The sequence below is a fragment of the Neodiprion virginianus genome, chromosome 2 (assembly GCF_021901495.1).
Source record: "Neodiprion virginianus isolate iyNeoVirg1 chromosome 2, iyNeoVirg1.1, whole genome shotgun sequence".
NCBI lineage: Eukaryota > Metazoa > Arthropoda > Insecta > Hymenoptera > Diprionidae > Neodiprion > Neodiprion virginianus.
Genome location: NC_060878.1, coordinates 6,645,512 through 6,659,414, shown reverse-complemented (window position 1 = coordinate 6,659,414; position 13,903 = coordinate 6,645,512). Strand labels below are relative to the sequence as shown.

The 13,903-nt window shown below is 37.8% G+C and overlaps 2 protein-coding genes across 4 annotated transcripts; one reads left to right on the top strand and one right to left on the bottom strand.

The window, feature by feature from the left end:
* LOC124297448 (tetraspanin-33-like) lies at window positions 1-5,531 on the bottom strand. 3 transcript variants are annotated; one of them, XM_046748494.1, is made up of 7 exons: window positions 5,143-5,531; window positions 4,394-4,597; window positions 3,584-3,757; window positions 3,262-3,393; window positions 2,399-2,725; window positions 2,103-2,162; window positions 1-2,001 (listed from the first exon to the last, which is right to left on the bottom strand). In XM_046748494.1, the coding sequence occupies exons 1-5, from the start codon at window positions 5,227-5,229 to the stop codon at window positions 2,489-2,491; spliced, it is 834 nt and encodes a 277-aa protein (XP_046604450.1). In that variant the 5' UTR covers window positions 5,230-5,531; the 3' UTR covers window positions 1-2,001; window positions 2,103-2,162; window positions 2,399-2,488. The 3 variants fall into 3 exon arrangements, with proteins under 3 accessions (XP_046604450.1, XP_046604449.1, XP_046604451.1); XM_046748493.1 differs by having other exon boundaries at window positions 1-2,162; XM_046748495.1 differs by lacking the exon at window positions 2,103-2,162.
* A 3,513-nt stretch (window positions 5,532-9,044) lies between these two features.
* On the top strand, window positions 9,045-13,845 carry LOC124297867 (protein scabrous-like). Its single transcript, XM_046749210.1, has 3 exons — window positions 9,045-9,356; window positions 10,217-10,556; window positions 12,254-13,845. Exons 1-3 carry the CDS (start codon window positions 9,127-9,129, stop codon window positions 13,559-13,561), a joined length of 1,878 nt encoding a protein of 625 aa, XP_046605166.1. The 5' UTR covers window positions 9,045-9,126; the 3' UTR covers window positions 13,562-13,845.
* Window positions 13,846-13,903: the final 58 nt, after the last annotated feature.

Here is a 13,903-nt window from a genome sequence, read left to right as displayed (position 1 = left end):
TCAATTGATAGTTTCCTCTTTAATTTATAAAAATTTTTAAATACAAGTAGTAAGTATACAAAATCAAATTTTTTTTATGCTTATTGTCAGATCTTAGTAAAAAAAAAAAAAAAAACTTAAAACCTCAAAACGCTCGAAATTTTTAATTCGCTAATAAATCTGTTTTGGCACTAGACTTTCCTTGATGCCGATTTAACAGTAGGTATGTTTAAGAAAGTTTAATTCATATTATAAAATCTCTTATGCCATTTGGACTATCGGCAGCGATTATTTGTGCATATAAACTGCATGTAACACATACAGTTTTACAATTGAAGAGTATATATAATATATTCTGTTGTCAGATAGGTAATCAAAGTCAATTCGATACTAAACGTCATAATAAATAATTATCATTATATGGGTGATGTTTGTAGTGCAGACAAATCTACATATACATCATGGACTCTACACCTAGAATAGGTGTTGTAATGCAATGTTGTAATCAAATTCTTTACCAATGAGGTGACGCACAGGCATATCCCAGGTCTCCACTATAGTGGTACTTCGCGATAGTTTACCCATTGTGACTTGGCAATCCATAGAAATTACAAATGAACACGAAGTTACAACTTGTGCAGTCAAAAAATAGTCTGGCGATTATTCAGCATGTATGCGTGATGATGGATGATAGAAACTATGATTAGAAAGAGATTCACAGCTGTAAAGGAAGAATATTCACCAACTATTGCTGGGTATGCACTATTATAGATAGACTATCCGATGCGGGTTATACTTCGTCCTCTATTTCTTCTCACACTATGATGAGGAACTACTATTTTGAATATTCAGGCTGCATGTGCCGAAGAGACGTGCTACGTTGCGGAATAAATAAGAACGTAGTATTATATTTGAATCCGTTAAGTTACCTTTTCCTTCAAAAACACTGATTCTAAAGTATTTATTAGATGTTTTTATAAAATGTTTTACCATCAATCGGATAAAACAAAGTATCTGGGTAAAATGAAATATTACGAATGAACTCCGTGAATAGTATAGTTAGTTTTCAATTTTAGTGATTTGCAGTAAGAAAGTGATGATATGAAGCAGTCTCTAAATACAAATATACCCCTTCAATATTCATAGAAAAACATATCAATGGTAAAAAAAGGAATCACAAAATACAGTCAAGAAATAACATTCACTCGATAGTATAGATGATATTGGTTACCCTAGTAGCTTTGGGATAAAGGGCAGCTATTATTGTAGCAAATCATAGTAATTCATGCTTTCGTTTGTTAGCAAGCTATTCAGACAAAGAGATTCAAACTCTGCACGAGCATCATAGATGCGAGTTTCCCACTGTTGCTCGTTTTTTGAGCTCTAATCTTTGAACATATTTGTTTCCCGTTAAAAGTACAGTGTTTCAATTAACCAGGTATAAAGAAGCAACTTTGATTTTCATTTTTCGTCAAGCCATGGGGGCAAATTCTTTCGATTACCTATTAATTACATTATTTGTTATTTTTATACGTTCTTATTATTTGATTCAGGCTGCCAATCTCCCTAAGCTATATCAAGTTACAGATCTATCATTGAAACACCACACTTGTTTACTGAAATATGAACGGCTATCAATGGCTGTCAATGTAACGTTTGATGAGAGTCTTGTTTTTAATAATCATGTTTGATATTTGCAAAACCAACTTGGCAGATGGAAAGAATCTCACACTTTACGGAGGACTAATATGAAATAATATGTATTTCAAAGAAACCACTTTCTCACAACTTGAATTACAATATGTAATGAGAAAGATTATTTGTGTGCAATAGACACCATTCTTTTTTTCATCGAATAGCATTATATTCCGCTGTCATTCACCAACCGAAAATACAGTTAGTTATTTTTTTTTCAAACTCGCACCCCCTGCTCAAATATTTGAGGCATCTGTTTCAGCCATAACAGTGTTTTATACTACCTAATTAGAGTGTTTTTGTGACATATGTGACGTAGCCTGAAAACTGTAAAAAAGGAAACAGATAAACAAACAAAGATAAATATTATACCCAAAATGCTAATACTAGATTATTAAAAGCGGTTTTCAGTTTACGAGATAACTTACTTTGTAATAATAAAGAAAAATTAAAACAATAATCTCGGTAGACGCATTCCACTTTACCATCTAAGTAAAAAACAAAAAAAGATAAATGAATTAAGTTCGTTTAAAAATAAAAGGAAAATGACAACGTATCATGAATACCTATATAATTCAAGACACGAATTTAATTAGCTTTTGCCCAGGTGTAAATGAAAATAACTTCTAAAATAAAGAACTAATCTGATGAGGGAAAGAATGCAAAGGACATAAAGTGAGATGGCAAACACAACAAGTAGAGCCATTCGAGCATTTACACTGACTTCGGTTTCTTGGCTTCTGGATTGACAGCTGGCCACCTGCCTGCCGTTCGAAGAGGTGATTTGGTAGCGGTAGGTGGCCTGAGGTCAGGCTCAGGAGTGCCAACGTGACTTTTGCAATTCGATCTGGCCTTCCAAAGTTTTTGCCAGATAAATTACAAATAACTGACTGAGCGCTATGCCCAAAGCTATACCAGCTATAGCGTACAAGTTACGTTCTGCCCAACTCCGTACTCTCTCTATACAGCCATTAGTCCATACTTTCTTGCTCGCTTCTGGAAGTGTCAAGTTTTGTGCCTTGTAACCGCACATAATGTTTACCAATCCACTCTGAAATTTAAACCATTATTCAATAGTTACTGAGTTAAAGTACAGGTTAGTATTAGAAATTTTTAGGTGAGTTCCCACATCTTGTCGGAAAGTGAGCTGAAGTAGAACAACTCGAATCAGATTTATTTCTGGCTCTAAAATCGTCACTTCTGCACGATGTGCAAAATTGCATTGAAGATTGAAAATTTCTCATACGTAGTAAACAACGGCAGTGTTTCTACGTATGTAGCTAGGCACGTGGGTTTAACGATTTTCATTACTGCCCCCTCAATCGTCAACCCTCAACATGGATTATCGTAAATAAATATCACACAGAATAGTAGGGATTTATTATGAACGTAGTTCAATCAATATTGTCTGAAATTCAGTAAATTTTAACAAAGCAAAACGCACTCACATTTTGCAAACTGAGTAAACAATTTTTTTTCATTGTTCTGTTACTTCGACGTTATTAATTGAAGAAATCTGACCTATTCAAAAGTGATTATATTGTTGTACTTTTTCTAGGTAGCTTAAGACTGATAAAATTGACTTACAGAAATGTTGGTAGCATTCATACAACATGAAAATGGTACTCCACAGTTCTCAACACTCGGACTAGAACAGTTGAAGTACTCATTCTTTCCCCAATCCCGATAGCCCTCACCACTCAGGCCGCAACATTTAAACTGTAAGGCAAGGTGTAAAGATGAGATGTCGTCGTTCAAGCGATAGCTATATTACATTCGTAATTTAGTGAACGCTGAAAAGCTTTGATTAATTTTACAACATTTACATAGTTAGAGATAAATAATTATTTAGAAGTTACCAGCAAACATTCGCTTGGTAAAATTTGCATATGAAAAAATATTTTCTTACCTCTTTTTGTCCAAAATCTATGAAGTTTTGCAGATCAGGGTCTTCACGGTAAGTTTGGATAATTTTATCAGTGAGTGAATCTTCTAACAACGACTGCAAGGTATGTGGGAATACAAAGCCTACGATTGCAACTCCCATCTCCAGTAAAAAGAAGACCAATAGACACAGCGAGTACTAGACGAAAATTAATTATTATTTAGCAACACTATTTTTGTTTTCAACTTAATTTTTTGCCAAAAGTAATAATAGAAAGAATATCCAATGTTAGTCATCAATTGTAAAAGTAGGACACATTCTTCACAATTAGTAGTGACATAGCGCCAATATTCCATGAGTAAAAATTCAGAAATCATGGGTAATTTACTAGGTGAAATATCATCATTCTTACATATTGAAAGGGATTTAAGCGCGAGTGACGCTATGGAGTGTCATGGTATGAACTGTGAACTAAAAGTGGGGCCAACTTTTGTTATCACTGAGCGTAGGCCTTAAGTCATCTCCCGATAATTACTTTTCGCTTTAGAACTAATTCATTACAACAAAATTAACATTTTCTCAACTGTTTGTAAATGTATACGCAACATATAATACAAATTTTTAATGATTAAATGATAAGCAGGGGTTCCTCTGCTTACGAATTCAGATAATTTTTCAAAAATTAACATTGAGATTTTTGTGACCACATCAAGGTGTACAAAAATAGCGAAAATCATTTGCAAGGGCATATTGCGTGTGCAAAGTTCAGAATATCAGTTAAATGACAACCATGGAAAAACGTAATTTTAATGTAGTATTATGATATATACTAACAAATTTAAGCAGGCAGGTATTTTCACGAAGCGCTCCAACGCAGCCTGCAAAGCTGACAACAAAGACAACTCCGCCGGCAATCACCATAACCAGTGAAATATTCAAAACGACATCATACACATTTTCCACTCTCACAGAACCAGTCGCCTGCCATTTGTCCACAAACGCGTAAAGGCCAACGCCTATCAGCAAACCGCCAAATAGCTGGATAAGATTAAAAGTTACACCGCTCATTAGATATGATTATTTAATGCTAAGTGTTGATTAACAAAGGATGACTAATGGGCAAGATATTTTTTATTTCACTAGACAAAATCCAAAAAAATATCTGAAAGGTGTCAAAAACAGAATGTCAAAAATGTTGTTTTGAAGAAATGGGAAGTATAAAAACCAATTTTTAGTCAACTAAATGAGAGAAAACTTTGTTGGCAAAATTCTGCTTACAGTACACCGTAGAAACATTTTTGTAGAGTTTTAGTATAACTGCCTTCGAACCGATCATATGATGGTGCGTAAATATGTGTAAAAATAACAAGATTGGGGGTTGTCAGTTTGGTCAGAAATTCAATATTAAAAAAAATATCGATTTTCTGGTCATAAAGGGTGGGATAAAATTTTATACTAAATCTAAATTGTTAAATTTTAATATTCTCTTGCAAAGTTCTTAGAATTACTTGTATATACGTAGGAATGGTGAACTAGTGAATACTCGTACGGGAGTAAAGATTTAAAAAAAAAACAATACATACCCAAAATACGAAGTTCAGCAGGAAAATCATGTATTTCACGCACGAACTTACGTACGTGAAATTATTTGTACGTCGACGATTATTCATCGTGAGTTAAAAATTGTCTGGGAAATGATCTTGCTTTGTTTCTTCCTAGAAACCCGATGATATGTCCGTCAAACACCCCACCTTAAAGCACATACACTCACAATTTATGAATACTAAACATCTTCGAGTTCTACCTTCACAGCTATTCGTGCCGATGATTGCAATACCGCTTTATTCATTAAACAAAACTGTAAATAATTCCTGATCTAACCACAATACGGAATGAACAAGTATCAGCGGATGTATTTTTGACAGCTAGATCGTCCTGCACCATTGTGGTCCATATCCACAGTTCCTTGATTAACGCCTGAAACCAAACAGATTACTCTAGAGTTCTGTCGTCCTTAGATTCTGGACACTGATTTCTACATAGAGTTTTCTGGCAGTAGTAACATGTAAAATCCATCAGGTAGCGTATAACTTCCCTGAATTTGATTCCAGCGGGAAGGTATGTGTGAGCTAGGCGTCCCTATTGAAAATGATTACAGCCTATGATTATATCTTTAATTAAATCACATAAAAAAAAAACGCGAATCATCAGATATAATAGACAAAAAATAATATGGTCAACTGTATATGATTTTTTATCTAGTGCATTTGCTAATTCATGATTTTGTAATTTATTACATGATTTTTTATAAATTTTTTCAAATTCGCAAGATAAATCGTGTAATAAATTACATGTTGATTTCGGTCACAACATCTTGAGATTTATTAGATAAACATTTATGGCTAGAAATCATGCAGAAAACGCTCTCGAAACTTAAGAATTTGCATTGAAATTTTGTATACTTTAGCACGTTTCAATACGATTTTCTGTATTAATCCATCCTAATCTACATGTATGTATATAATTTTAGCCAAAGAAGGTGTTCTTATTTAACTTTGCTTATACGTAGTTCAAAGCGTCTATTTCGAATGATTCCGAATGTGATCAAAAAATAGTCGAATCTTATGCCTTCCATGATTGTGAATAATAACAAATATGCTGGAAGGAATAAAAAAATTTGTGGTTCAGAGCGTCGGATTCGTGCACACTTGAGGACCTTTAAGGAACGCTATCTCATCATACCGCACCTGGCAAGCGGCAGCCAGAAGCTGAACATTCCTAATTTTTGCCTCACAGAAAAATAAAAGTGTCACCGTATCCCTTTTGCTATACCACCAAAGGGAAAGGTTTAGTTCACATAACGTAACTTCATCATAATTTATTTAAGAAAAGCGGATGAGCTACAGCGTTCGTACAAAGTCAGAGGTTTCTTTTTTTTTTTATACACGGGTTTTCGCCCGTAGATAATTGAATTAATAAGTATTATCCCTCCTTGTTAAAAAATTAAAAATATAATGGTACAATGTACATTCTATATATGGTATTATCAGATTTATTATTGGCGCTGCATTAGACTAAAACTTTTAAGTATTGTACCATAAGGGTGCAAGCCACCGTCATTTTTCGCGTGATGCTGCCTAGAAGAGCATAAGATCTTATTAAATAAAATTTTTATTATTTTATCTGGTATTCTCCATTTTTACGATTCCACTTGAGCCAGAAGATCATCACGTAAAAAAAAGGCTTTGTAATGATGAAAAAATCATTCTCGCAATAGGATTAGGCTGTGTATAACAGATAGGTTGATAGGTAAAAAAAATGTGTTTGATCCTAGAGGCGTAACTCCCTGAGATGCATCAAATATAAAGGTTACAAAAAATTTTCTGACTGAATTAACATAAGGAATAACTCAATTATTTGCAATAATGCTTATTGGTGCTAACTTATAATCATCACTATTAACTTTCAATCTACTACCAAAAATTATTGCTTGTGCCTTAGAAGCATTTAATTTGGAACAATTAAGTTCACGCCAATTGACAAATTCATTATTCAACATATCGACATGTTGGTTTACTTTTAATGGATAACAAGATAAATATACAATCAAATCGTCTGCATAGAATATAATGACGTATTTTTACGATATCAAAGTTTGTGGCAGCAAATCAACCGTGTATGAATATCGTAAACCGCAAGTTGAAATTTTGTTTTTAATTATTTCGAATTTGAATACATTACGTATCTCGCTTGAATCTTATTCAAAAGGCTTTAATAAGGTTCTACCTTCGGTTCGAATGCGATTTGAGCAAAAAGATTTTGCCATGGGTGTTGCCAGGAATTGTAAAAATGCGCTTGAAAATTGCAATACCATAGATCAGTGAAGATCGAGTAAACCAGCGGCTGTTACGGTGAAAATACCTCAAATCTAACAGCGTGAAAGTTATTGTTTTCTTACAGGGTATGTTTTTCACGGAACAGCCGGGGTTCGAACATCTGCCGCACAGACAGATGAAAAGATTTCTACCCAAACTTTGTAGCCGAGGGGCGCCGGCGGTCCGGTTAGTCGAATCATTATTTACCCGTTGCCTCAGCTCAGCTCGCATCGCTGGACGGGATGATTTCGACTCGCATGCCGGCCGGTGCGGGTAGATGGTCCTCCTGGCTGCAGCCTGAAGCTGACTGCGAGTGCCGGCCCTAACTATACCCTGTGGTGCAGGGAAATACTACGGAGGGGGCGAGGGTGGTTGCCGGGGGCCGTTCGACGCGTGGCGCGCGCGTGCGCTCGTCTTTACTTATTGCAGAGGCTACGTGCCAAAGCTACCAAAAGCTAGGACTACGTAGAGAATACACTTAGGAGGGCTAACTTTGATTGGGCAGCTGGAAGGCCAGAATAAGTAATGTCTACGTGTACACAAACGTATTTCAATCAATTATAAAACTCTGTGAACATTGGTTGTAGGTTCCAAAGAGCTAATCGTTTTTCGTACAAAGACGGCCACAGCTGCAACCATATAACGAAGAGAATCTATTCAGGGGGGCTTATTTTCATGGGGCAGCAAATATATTTGAATTAATTGAGAAAAATCTGTAAACATGGATCATGGAAAGATTTATTCTGAAGACGCGAATTATTTATTACAGTAATACCTCGAAGGGCGGGAATCAACTCATCTAAATTTAATTTGAATTCAGATTTACACGAATGAAGAATCGTATTGAAGTTAGTCACGTTGGTGCTACGATTCATGATATAAGGAAAAACCGTTACTTCGCTATTTTCGAATTGTCTGAAGTTCAGTAGACAGTAACAAAACAAAAGACACTGATGTTTCGCATTCTTAGTTCCTTAAAAATTATTGAGAAATTAAGAAAGTAGAGATATTTTCCCCAATGGTCCGTTACGATAACGTTACTAACTTCAACCTCGTGAATGAGGGCACTTGTTCGATTTTGATCGAGGAGAAAATCAGTCACGAGTAAGGTGCTTTACTCGTTAACCTGATTGAAAATAAAACGGTATATCTGAAGAGTGAACTTTCAACTAATGGTAAGAAAAATAAGTTGGGTATCTATTCATTCGTAGGTGAATAAATTCTTTATTTGGAGTTAATTGTCCTCGGTAAGTGGTTCAATCAAGTACGAGCATATCCGTTGTACATTTCGGTATACCTGCAATCTGTGGCGGCGATGGCAGGCCGCAGGAGTTAGGGATCGAGATAAAACAGGTCTGTGATGCGGAATGGGGTTCTTAGCGAGGTGGGGATGATACTTTGGTACGGAGGATACCGGGACGCCCGGTGTTGTGGAACACCTGCTCCGTGGAGCTCCACGGAGCCGTAACGGCGCGGGCCCTTTGTCCAGCCGCTAATATAAGCTCTCCCTCGGCTATAGCGGTGTCAGTATGCCCATGGCGTTCAGGGTTTCAATTTACCATCCATTCGAATGAGAATATACGAAACACAGCTCGTACTTGATGAAATAATTGTATCGCGGTCGTAAACATTCGCCAATCAGAAATACCTGCAGAGTTCGCGAAAATTGTTGTATCATCACATTTTAACGGTATGTGGAGAACAACGGAGTGGTTGGTTCTAGTTTTAGTGCTGATGTTTGTAACAATTGGCAAAACAGCTAGTGAAGATCTTACGATGACGGTTAAGTTTTTGCAAGAACAAGTGGAGGCGCTTTTAAGTCATCGGCAAGAAGAGTATAATGCTTTGGAAAGTAGCCTGAAGCGTGCCATTGAGAAAAACACGGAATTGATTGTGCTGAAAAATGAAGTAAAACAGTTGAGGTATGTATAAAATAATTACTACAAGTAGGAGCTTAATTTAAGGTCAAACGTCGGGCTGTAAAATTATTCGAAACTACAGTGTACGTCCGACTGAATGCTTGTAAGTTGGTTCATCACTGTTGATGAATTTATCTGACCCTACAGAAACCGGTAGCACATTAGCTTGAACTAAAAGTTGAGCAATACCAGTATTGATGATTTTTCACTATTATTTATCGGATAAAGTTAATCACATTTTAGATTCAAAAATATGATATTAGAATTGTTTTTCTCAAAAACTCAGCTATTTTATCTTTCGCGCGAACATCTCGCGTGCCATTAATCAAAATGTAGGACGGGGGTTGGCTTTTAGATGACGTATTTAAACAATTCCATTACCCCCAACCACTGGAAACGGTTTTCGATAAGACATTGGGAAACAAATTCTGGAGGGTTGTCAATTTTTACATGATGTATTGTATATATCTACGAAGATGATGAGAAGTGACATCGCATTCTTGTGCATCGATCATAATTAGTCAGCCGCTTAATTTAGCAATAACGATTATATGCCGAGTATATGGATGTATAACATTTATGAATTGGATTCACAAATTGATGTTCATTTTGCCGCTTCTACTTGCTGACTTTGACAAATTCATTCAGAGCGTCGATTGTGATCGAGTTATAACCATTGCACTAGATAATACACGCCGTACAAAAATATTTAAGAGGAGACAAAATGTTTATGATACATATTTTTACAAAGTATGTTTTATACTTTTTTTCATTGAATTCACCACTTTTACGCTACCTTTCCAATTAATCTTACAAAAGGAGTACATCGTAATACATGAAATACATAATGAACGTTTCCGCAGGAAGGAAGTGACGCTACTTCGCGGTGGAAGTGGCAACGAAGCGAAGAACGAAAAGTTAAGGGTGCGCTGGTTGGGGAGCGCTGTTACTGAATTACAAGCCGAAGTTGCTGAAGTACTTCGAACGAGAAATGCTAGCGAGGAACTTGCCGAGCGTTCCAGGATGCGTAGCGAATTGACTCTTCTTCGTGGTGACGTAGCCGAAGTCGGTCGCGGGATCCGAAGCCTCGGAGTAAGGATCACGCGTATCGAGGCGACCCTGGGTACGATGCGGGTGGATATCGGGACGGTCAAAGAACGATCCACTCAGATTTCGCGATCGTGCGCCGAAGTCGTTAGTCAGGTAAACCTATAATCTTATAACAAATCGATGCATCCTATAATTTTCAACACATCAGAAGCTGGAAGGATGCGTAAAAAGGATATTTTTATGCTCGTTAGAATCCCTCATTCCGTTTTGGGGATATCTTGAAAAATCACAGATATGACGCATACGAATAATAATTTTTACAATCAACAATGTGTAATTAGATGATTTTATAATTGAAAACTATAAAATTCAGTTACTGTATCGAGCAGTGTAATCTTTAAATCTTTACTTAGAAGTCAGCGAGCATTATTATATACGATCCGATCCACTTGAAAGTTGTACAGAATTGAATCCTTGCGATCCGCAACGCGACAAGTTGTTCTTCTAATTTCGTTTGACTCCCCCCCCCCCCCCCCCGTGGGCGGCTGTGACCAACTCATGTTATTTGCCAGAGTACAGAGGCCGTATTTACATGAGGGCAGAGTACACCTGCCGGGCAGCAGGCACTGGCAGCCGGCCCGTTCGATTCTTTCTTTTGTATTTTTCGTTTTGGCGGGTAGCAGCTGCCGCAACATGGTTCCCCTTTTCTCCCTGCCCTACGTTCCATTCCGATGCTCGACCTGCCCATACCCCCGTTGCACCTTTCCAACTTGCAGGAACGATGCGTGGTACGAACGCATTCCCTCCTCCTGCCCCTCGGTCCGGCTCACTCTCAACTGCACCTGGCGTGTAGCCAGCCGTATCCCATCGCTCGTCATCTGCTTAATTTACTTGCGTCGAAGCACACAGCTATGGGGTAAAACCTTTGGCGATTGCTTATCTAGTTACTTCGGCTTGCGAGGAACTCTTCGGCCCCTATTTTACACCGATGATATACCTAACAAAAAATCTGTAGGCGCTAGCGGTGTCGCGGAATCAAAACCAACATTGCACTTTTATGCCTGCGATCATTACTGCGCTATATACTGACTCCATTACTTTCACTAATTATCGTGCGTGTACTGCACTTTTCCAGAGGTACAGGTAAACTCTTGCATTCACTCTGGTAAAATTTTCTCTCAGAATTTGCAAAACTCATTGACAGCATTTCAGACAAATTTTTCGGAAATAATCATGTTCGTTTTGCGGAAATTTAATTAACAGACTTTAAGCAGTATTTTCTCTCTGAAACATGCTCCGGTTTTCTCTGAAGAAATATTTGAAAGTCTTGAAACATTATTAGTTAAAATCTGATTAGTATACTTTGGTGTTTTTTCAATAATTTCAAAAACTATCAATTTGTGGAAATTTGTGGTGTCTTCATGAAATCCTGTAACAATCTTGGTTAATATTTTATTAATACGTAGGCAGGGTGTTTTACTAAAAAACCAACTCATTTCTTAAAATCGGTCCCAGCAAAGTTTAACAAAATATCAAGCGTCAGACGCGAATTTCTCGCTTACCTACGGGATATGCCATATGCCATATGGTGAATAGTGGGATGCCAAGTGGGTTATACCTCCACTCCACAGACGGATCGAGCATTTGACTTCCCGGTAATTTCACGGTGTATCCCCTCACTCGAGCCACCCTGCACTCCGAATTTAATTGGGTTCACTCTAGACCCACGTCCTCGGAAATGCCAATAATGATTGTGCCTATGTATAGACAAATAATTATGACCATCCGTCAATAACGTGTTTTTGAATCGTCAGTATGTTCTAATAAATATTTATTTTTTTACGTTGCAGATGTCAAGTGTCCAGATTGAAATGAAATCCTTGAAATGCCGACCTGAGATATCCATGCACTACAAGGATAACCCATCTCTTCAGCACAATAATATTTACAACGAGATCAGAAGACAACACATCAATCACCACACGCGACACAGCCTTTTACGAGCGTCATCGAATCGTTACATAGAAGAGCGATTGATGAATCTTGAGCGTAAGATTTCAATGGTCTCTCGGAAACGCGGACTCGTTGAGAAACGTGTTATATACGAAAATCAAGATTATGTAACAAAGCGTTTAACTGCTTTAGAAACCGTTCAGCACAGTTTTTCAAAACAGCTGTTTAACATATCGCGAGAAGTAACGGCTGTCTCTAAGGTACGGGAATCGATGGTGGAACTGTTCGAATCTATCCAAGCAATCGAAGACAAAGTTGATACGAATCAACCGGACATGAAACGTGAAATCGCACGATTGGACGTCAACGCGGCGAGGAAAGCAGCAGAACTTTCTCTTACGCGTGAGGAACTCGGAAATTTACGTCGAATGGTGCAAGCTCTGAGCGTAAGTGCTTCTAAACTCCAAGAGAAGAGCGACCAGCAACAGGAAATGATTGGGAACATCAACATCACTTTGGCGACTCTGGATTTGACTCAGTCTTTGGATACGGCGACCAACATCACTCACGAATTAGAGCACGTTGAAGACCAATACAGACTGATAGTCGATGCTCTTCCTGGAAACTGCAACGACAGAGATGGACTTACTCTTTTTGCACCAGGTCCAGGTGCGCCGTTGCTCGCGTCTTGTAATAAAGGATGGTTAGTCGTAGCACGACGAATCGACGGAATGGTCGAATTCGATAGATCTTGGAACGATTACGCAGCAGGATTCGGATCGCCGGTCAATGAATTCTGGGTGGGAAATGAAGCGCTGCACCGACTGACAAGAGATAACTGCACACGATTGAGGATTGACCTCGTTGACATCTATGGCGGGCACTGGAGGGCGGAATACGAATCGTTCAGGGTTGACTCCGATGAGGCCAACTACAAGCTCCATGTTTCAGGCTACTCAGGAAATGCTACAGACGCATTGTCCTACCAGAATGGAATGGCTTTTAGTGCGAAGGACCGCGACTTGGATATAAGCTCAACGGACTGCGCTGCCAATTATCACGGCGGTTGGTGGTTCAGTCATTGTCAGCACGCTAATCTCAATGGTAGATATTCTCTAGGACTCACGTGGTTTCAGTCACCCACTAACGAGTGGATGGCTGTTGCATCCTCGGAAATGTCCATACAACGTAAACAAGAATGTTGATACGTCAAGATACTCGGAGGCTGTTTTCGGCACGGAAAAAAATACGAAGTCATTCATATTGAACCATGTCAGGGTTTAATTAATATTACTACTGCATCTAATCGTAGCAAAAGACACTGCAATCGATACAACACAAAACACGTTTTTTTTCAATACTTTAGTAGTAGGAGTTTACTGGATTCAATCAGTCAGCAAATGATGATTCTCACCGCGCTCGAGAGATTGTTTGCTTTGAGTAATTATTGCGACACATCGTGCCTAAAGAATTTTTTCACTACCACTAATAAGTACTCTAAATTGGCATTCTCTATATTTATAGTTTCATCAAATGCCATTTGATTG

Coding starts and splice junctions, on each gene's coding strand:
- LOC124297448 (XM_046748493.1), bottom strand. CDS start 5,229: ATGAATAATCGTCGACGTACAAATAATTTCACGTACGTAAGTTCGTGC. Junction 4,598..5,142: donor TGCTGAACTTCGTATTTTGG/GTATGTATTGTT, acceptor AATCTTATCCAG/CTATTTGGCGGTTTGCTGAT. Junction 2,726..3,261: donor TGAATGCTACCAACATTTCT/GTAAGTCAATTT, acceptor TTTAAATTTCAG/AGTGGATTGGTAAACATTAT.
- LOC124297867 (XM_046749210.1), top strand. CDS start 9,127: ATGTGGAGAACAACGGAGTGGTTGGTTCTAGTTTTAGTGCTGATGTTT. Junction 9,357..10,216: donor AATGAAGTAAAACAGTTGAG/GTATGTATAAAA, acceptor ACGTTTCCGCAG/GAAGGAAGTGACGCTACTTC. Junction 10,557..12,253: donor GCGCCGAAGTCGTTAGTCAG/GTAAACCTATAA, acceptor TTTACGTTGCAG/ATGTCAAGTGTCCAGATTGA.